The 7181-nt window shown below is 44.4% G+C and overlaps 1 protein-coding gene across 1 annotated transcript in view; it reads left to right on the top strand.

The window, feature by feature from the left end:
- dnai4 (dynein axonemal intermediate chain 4) overlaps nucleotides 1–4206 on the top strand; it is a gene marked incomplete at both ends in the record, with an annotated part of 22248 nt that extends 18042 nt beyond the window's left edge. The window contains 2 exons of the mRNA XM_083647191.1: nucleotides 1236–1422; nucleotides 3929–4206. Of these exons, the coding sequence (XP_083503317.1) occupies nucleotides 1236–1422; nucleotides 3929–4206 (465 nt within the window). The remainder of the gene's footprint in view (nucleotides 1–1235; nucleotides 1423–3928) is intronic.
- Nucleotides 4207–7181: the final 2975 nt, after the last annotated feature.

Here is a 7181-nt window from a genome sequence, read left to right as displayed (position 1 = left end):
TGACTTATGTTGAGAGCTGATTGCTATTGTGCTATGACATAACATTGACTGGTCACCACCTTGAAACTCGGTCGAGAGACCCCCATGACACAAGTGAACGAGCCCCTCAGTGTCTGCCCTTAAGTGTCTGTTGAACGGAGTGAAGGCTGATTAGTCACTTATCATTCAGGAGTGATTTTCTGAGAAAGGTGAGGTCGAGAAAGATAGAGGCTGCAGATTGTTGGTGAGATTTATTTTGCATGTATTTTGCAAATCCTCCTTTGTTAGAAGTCAACCTTTCACACATAGAATCTCAGAACTTCTCTCTGAGTCTATTATCATTTCTCCTAATTTTTCCCATCAATCAAAACAATTCAGTTAACATGACTGTTTTCCGCTACCAGAGAGAGGACCATATATAGCATGTCCTAATAAACACAATATAATTTCATAGACAGCTTAAGTGGGACCTCCAACGATAATGATGGAACTGAATGTCACGCTGAAGATCACATAATGACCTGGATGATGGAGTGTCAACATTGACTCTTTCCCCTCCAATATGGCCCAAACTGCTGTAAAGGGAGAGATGGCCGTGCTGTCAAACTATTGTAAACGGATGAAACATCTGTTTGTCTGAGGGGGGGAACCACCACGCATGACTTCATTAGCCATGCATTACGCTGAAGGTCAGTGCAATCACGCTGTTAAATCATGTCATCACGGCCGCCGCCCTCCTCTCCTCGCACATTAATGTGATTGTAGGTCGAGGGCTGTAAAACCCTGATGGGAGCCACTCTCACTTAGAAGACCCCGAAGAAAATGGTGACGGTGGAGATGACCGGAAACACAACATGATTTAAATGTCAAGAGAAGTACTGGGATGAGAGAGGGTGAGGAGTGTGTGTGTGTGTGTGTGTGTGTGTGTGTGTGTGTGTGTGTGTGCGTGTGTGTGCGCGCGCGTGCGTGCGTAATTGGGCTGGGCCAAGTGCAAGTGAGGGGGAGGCAGGGAGAGACTCGACACTGATGAACTGAATGGTGGATGGTATATATTGCAGGAAGATGCAAGCAGCGCAGCAAAGACCAACCCACTGTGCTGCAGCCTCCACAAAGCGTAAAAGGGGGGAGAAAATAGACTCAGACAGAAAATCAAGAAAGATATCGGAAGACAGAAGAACTGCGGTGGTCTTGGCAGGTGAGCGCACCACCAGACCAAAGGAGAAGAATTAACCCTCGCATAGTTTGACTTGTGCCAGAGAGTATCCAGGATGCGTGCGCTGGTGCTGCTGCTGCCGCTGCTGCTGCTGTGTGCGTTGATGGGTGCCCAGGTGAGAGCGGAGGTGCCAGCGGTGAAGCTGTGTGGCAGAGAGTTCCTCAGGGCCGTGGTCTACACCTGTGGTGGCTCCCGCTGGAGGAGGGTCCTCACTGAGCCAGAGACCGATGGTGAGTCTATACTCTCACTGAGCCAGAGACCGATGGTGAGTCTAACTCTCACTGAGCCAGAGACCGATGGTGAGTCTATACTCTCACTGAGCCAGAGACTGATGGTGAGTCTATAACTCTCACTGAGCCAGAGACTGATGGTGAGTCTAACTCTCACTGAGCCAGAGACTGATGGTGAGTCTAACTCTCACTGAGCCAGAGACTGATGGTGAGTCTATACTCTCACTGAGCCAGAGACAGATGGTGAGTCTATACTCTCACTGAGCCAGAGACTGATGGTGAGTCTATACTCTCACTGAGCCAGAGACTGATGGTGAGTCTATAACTCTCACTGAGCCAGAGACTGATGGTGAGTCTATAACTCTCACTGAGCCAGAGACTGATGGTGAGTCTATACTCTCATTGAGCCAGAGACTGATGGTGAGTCTATACTCTCACTGAGCCAGAGACTGATGGTGAGTCTATACTCTCACTGAGCCAGAGACTGATGGTGAGTCTATACTCTCACTGAGCCAGAGACTGATGGTGAGTCTATACTCTCTTTTCAGTTAGTGATACAATTAGTCCACCTCTTTTTATTTGTTTTTTTTAGACAAAAACAACATGTTTTTTCCCCTTCCTCTCTGTGGTACAAAGCCCAGCTAAATGTTAAGGAATAACAGAAAGGGTTATCTTCTGTTCTGTTGTGCATTTGCTTCTAACTCTGAATAATGTTACCAGCGCCTTTTAGTGTAGATGCATTGTACAGCACAAGACTTCTTGTATTAAATAAGCAAACTGTTCCAAATGTTCTACACTGATATGAGAAAACACCAGAGAATAACTGTTGTGTGACGGTGGAAATCAGACATCATAGCCACGGGTGGCAAATCAGATATTTTTCACATCTGTTTATACATCTATGTATTTTGTGGGCCTCTTAACATTTCTCGAAATGCAAGATTTAATCAAATTAATCATATCTCTTGGAAGCATAACGTTTCTCTTTCTTTCTTTCTTAATTTCTTAAACCATTCGTGTGTTTTCACGTTATTCTATTTTCTCTGAAACAGACTCCAAAACTTGGACCTACCCCTCAGCTGCTGACTATAGTTGAAAGTGCAGAGAATAACATAATTTTGAAAGATTATAATATGACAATGTAACCTAGAACAGCACTGGGCAAGAGGGTTGATATGTTTGAAAGCCAGCAATCTACATTTTTTTTTTTTTTTTTTTGTCTCTCTCTTTATGTTATCAATAGTTAGTGTTCCACCTCAGGGCTCAGGGACAGGAGCCAAACTGTTGTGATTGTCCTTGATCTGGATGTCTGTGTGTCTGTGCAGACAGACAGGTGCCTCAGCACAGGGACATGGATGTCTGTGTGTCTGTGCAGACAGACAGGTGCCTCAGCACAGGGACATGGATGTCTGTGTGTCTGTGCAGACAGACAGGTGCCTCAGCACAGGGACATGGATGTCTGTGTGTCTGTGCAGACAGACAGGTGCCTCAGCACAGGGACATGGATGTCTGTGTGTCTGTGCAGACAGACAGGTGTCTCAGCACAGGGACATGGATGTCTGTGTGTCTGTGCAGACAGACAGGTGTCTCAGCACAGGGACATGGATGTCTGTGTGTCTGTGCAGACAGACAGGTGCCTCAGAACAGGGACATGGATGTCTGTGCAGACAGACAGGTGCCTCAGCACAGGGACATGGAGTCTCGCACTCCTGATCTGGCTTATTAAATTAAGGCCAGAGGAACCCACATATCATGATTACATGATAAAGCAGTCTGCTTTCCATCAGGCGCGTGCGCGTGCACGCACACATAAACCCAGTTAGGTTATCAACCATTCTGATTAGAAACAGTCACACTGTAGAAGACAAATAACAGCACAGTAATCGCTTCAACAGCATGTATGCATTATCCTAATGGGAAAGTCTGTCAAATAAAGCATACTTCGAAATAATAGTTAATACTACTACTACTACTATTATAATATTATAGTTACCTCCGCCAGGGAGGTTATGTTTTCGGTGCCGTTTTTCCATCTGTTAGCAGGTTTACGGAAAAACTCCCAGGTTGATTTTCATGACACTTGGTGGAAGGGGGTAGCACGGGCCAATGAAGAACCCATTCAATTTGGGCGCGGATCCGATCCGATTCAGGTCAAGGAAGGCGGCGAGGCTCGAGGGGTAGGTGGGTGGGTTGAAGTGGCTAGGGGATTGTGGGTGGCTCAGGGTTAGGGTTCTGATCCCACGAACAAAATTTGCATATTTGCGTATTTGGCCTTTTGGCCTGCAGTCTCAGAGTGCACTTCTAGTTATCAATATTATGCTACTATTTTGCAAATACATTTTCTCCAAATGCTAGAACACATTTATTGCCAATCATACTAAATTTGACATTTGCTGAGGGAAATGTGTGAACTTGGTTAATAGATCAAATCAGTTAAACATACAGTACATAATATACTGCATGTTTAGAGTTTTTTTTTTAAGTGCCTTGTTGTGTTGTGTCCCAGGTGTGCCCACAGCAGAGCATGGCAGCTTGGAGAGCCTGAGGAGCAGCCTGGGAGGTGTGCCTACAGCAGAGCAGGGCAGCTTGGAGAACCTGAGGGGCAGCCTGGGCTCTGAGCTGAGCAGACATGTCCCAGGTGTGCCTGCAGCAGAGCAGGGCAGCTTGGAGAACCTGAGCAGCAGCCTGGGCTCTGAGCTGAGCAGACGGGACATCAACAACATGCTGACCATGGTGTGCTGTCAGGTGGGATGCAGGAAGAGCGACCTCTCCTTCTTCTGCTGAGGCCAACTCCCTACGCACTCTCTCTCTCTCTTCCTAAGTGACCATAATGACATCAAGTCATATGATCAGCGTATTTAATGATCATACTCACAACTGCTGTTCTCTTTTTTTATTGCTCGCTTTTATTAAAGTTGTACTTTAAATTGTACGGACTGTGGATGTGAATGTGGACTACCTGAGCACCATGTGAACATGCCATCTGAACTCACCATCTGTGACTGTCCAGTTATACATGTAGCCATGAGAGTTTGGAAACAAAACTAAATGCAGGTACTTTCAACCCAGGGATGGACTTCAATAGTTTCGGACACAAGGTCCAGTCGTGCTGTTTAGTTGCTACTTCTGTTCCATTTTCATTAACCTGACTCCGCCAGATGGGGCGGTATTGAGTTAACAAATTCAACAAATGTGAAGCAACCTACATCCATCTGGCAGCGTCAGGTTCCATTTTCATCACCTCCTGCTCCAATTCTGTCCAATGAGGACAACTTTGCAATAGCGCAAATCCACAGCCAGGCTACAGGCTAGTAAAAATGATGACCATCTCTGCTTTATTGTTTATTAAAAACAAAAACAAAAATGAACTGTATCGTATCATTTTTTGCTAGTTTTGTCAAATAAATGTTCTCGCATATAACGTGGTGTTGATACATGTAGATGAAGTCACCAATGATGACGACTGTTAGATGATGTCACAGATGATGATGGATGATGTCAGCGCTGTTGTCAATGATGATGATGTCATCATTGATGATTTCACTGATGTCACTGTTGAAGGTTACGACATCACAGTGATGATTTAACTGTCGAAGGTTTTAATGTCATCATTGAAGATGGTGTCAACAGTGATGTCATAATTGATAAGTTCATCATTGAATATTTACACCGGACATGTCACTGTTGAAGTTTAGTGATTTCACTGTCATACGGTAATGTCACGTTCGAGGGCTATAAGGCCATGTTCACATTACAGGCAATTCTGATTTGCTGATAAAGTCATTAATCATCATTATCTTGATTGGTTTCCCAAATCTGATTTGGGAGTGTGTCCGCACTGTCACACATCTGATTTTCAAGTCGGATCTGTGTGTCCAGACCTCCATATGTGGTTTGGGACAAGTGACACAAATCAGACATGGAGCGTCCAGACTCATAAAACCAATCTGGATAGAATCATTAATAGGTCACTAAAGTTCACAAATCAGATTTGGCCTCCTAGTCTGAACATGGCCTAAGAGTCAGCTCTGCCAGCGTCAGTCAGATTGTAGAATCATCCATGGATAGTCCACGTTGACTCTTGCCTGCGAGCCTTTTACGCCCGTCATGTGTCTGCGAATGAATCCACCTGCCGGCCTAACGGGTGTGAGATCTTTTTGACAACAAAGTCCACAATGTTTACGTGAAACCTGATCGCACCTATATGTACAAATCTATATACATGTAAAAACCCATCATTCTGTAAATGCATGAACCCACGAGAAAAGACTGTGCTAAATCCTACAAAAGTAGTTCATATGAAGAGATCCAAACCACAAGGTGTCCAGTTATAACTTTTATTGGTTTTGGAAAGAAGCAAACTAAGTTCATCTTAGCATTGTTATGTACTGTACAAACAGCTTGCACGTGTGTTTGAGAGTCAACGGTACAGAACCAAAGCATTCTGGCTTATAGCACACACACAAACACACTCCCTGCTCTTCTCAACATTAACACAGGTCACTGAGACTGTCAGCACAACATGTCATTTCAGTACTATCTATCATCATAGATGTCCCACCTTTACTGCATGCTCTGCATGCAACAATGAATTAACTGCAGGACAAATTCTCCACCACAGAGAGGAATTGTTTGGAAAATACAAATTTTGTTTTCTGTTTGAGCTATTAAAAGATGCAAAGAATCATCTGGCCACCAACTGATTGAGACAGGTTTGCTACCACCATGCCTATCAAGTGATTTGAAAGAGTAACCCGTTAAGTGACCACTGCAGTGATGATGCATAACAGACGCATGACGGGGGACGTGTACGATGGATAACTGCAGATAATGCTGTAGTGACTGTTGCACTGATGGCTCCCACGATTCACCCAGGAGGAACACCTTCCCTTCAAGCGTGGGCAGTAACCTCACCAACCAGTCAACGGCTAGAGGAGGAAGGACTGACACGACTGAAAGGAAGTGTCGTTACCAAGCTAATGTGTTACAGGAAGGACCGACACGACTGAAAGGAAGTGTTACCAAACTAATGTGTTACAGTGGGCTAAATGGCACCAATCATCAACGCCTCACATTAGCCTTTCAAATGTCATCCACCGTGCTCTCTTAGACTTGGTCTGCACAGGAGAGAAAGACTTAAGACTTAGACTTGGTCTGCACAGGAGAGAAAGACTTAGACTTGGTCTACACAGAAGAGAAAGTACATTCAATGCATGGCTACGATCTAAAAAAAAAAAGATAAAAAAAAAAAAAAAAATTGAATAGGAGTAGCCTACTGATGGGAGGTCGATGACCTTCTGAAGTCAGTGAATGTCATTATAGCCATGCGATTGATGACATTGGTTCCTGTGTAAATCCACGCTAAGATGCTTGTGAGACGGTTATGATTGGTTACATTTAGCAGATACAACGCTGACATACCAATGAGGCCTACGTACAGTAGTTGTTCTTCATGTCGAGTATTGGAGCATTCAGGAAGTTCAACAGAAGCACAGTGTTTTTCACATTAAACAACGTAAGATTTTTTTCTCTTTTTTTGTCCACTTTAAAAATATTCAGCTTATTCTCCTTTATGGAGGACACTGTCCGGGGGAACACACATAAAATACAAAAAGCATTTTGGTCGTCTTAACCTCCCCTCCAGAACCTCCCTCATGTCATCTCACAGAGACCATTACCATTATGCTAAATAAAGCCATGGATACAAGCGCCGGGTTGGTTGGTTGATCTGGGGTGTGCTCATGCCGTCGATGCAAAAT

Source organism: Poromitra crassiceps (genome assembly GCF_964638095.1).
Source record: "Poromitra crassiceps genome assembly, chromosome: 12".
Lineage (NCBI taxonomy): Eukaryota > Metazoa > Chordata > Actinopteri > Beryciformes > Melamphaidae > Poromitra > Poromitra crassiceps.
Note: the sequence above shows the minus strand (reverse complement) of the source record. Positions and strands in the feature narration are given on the sequence as shown.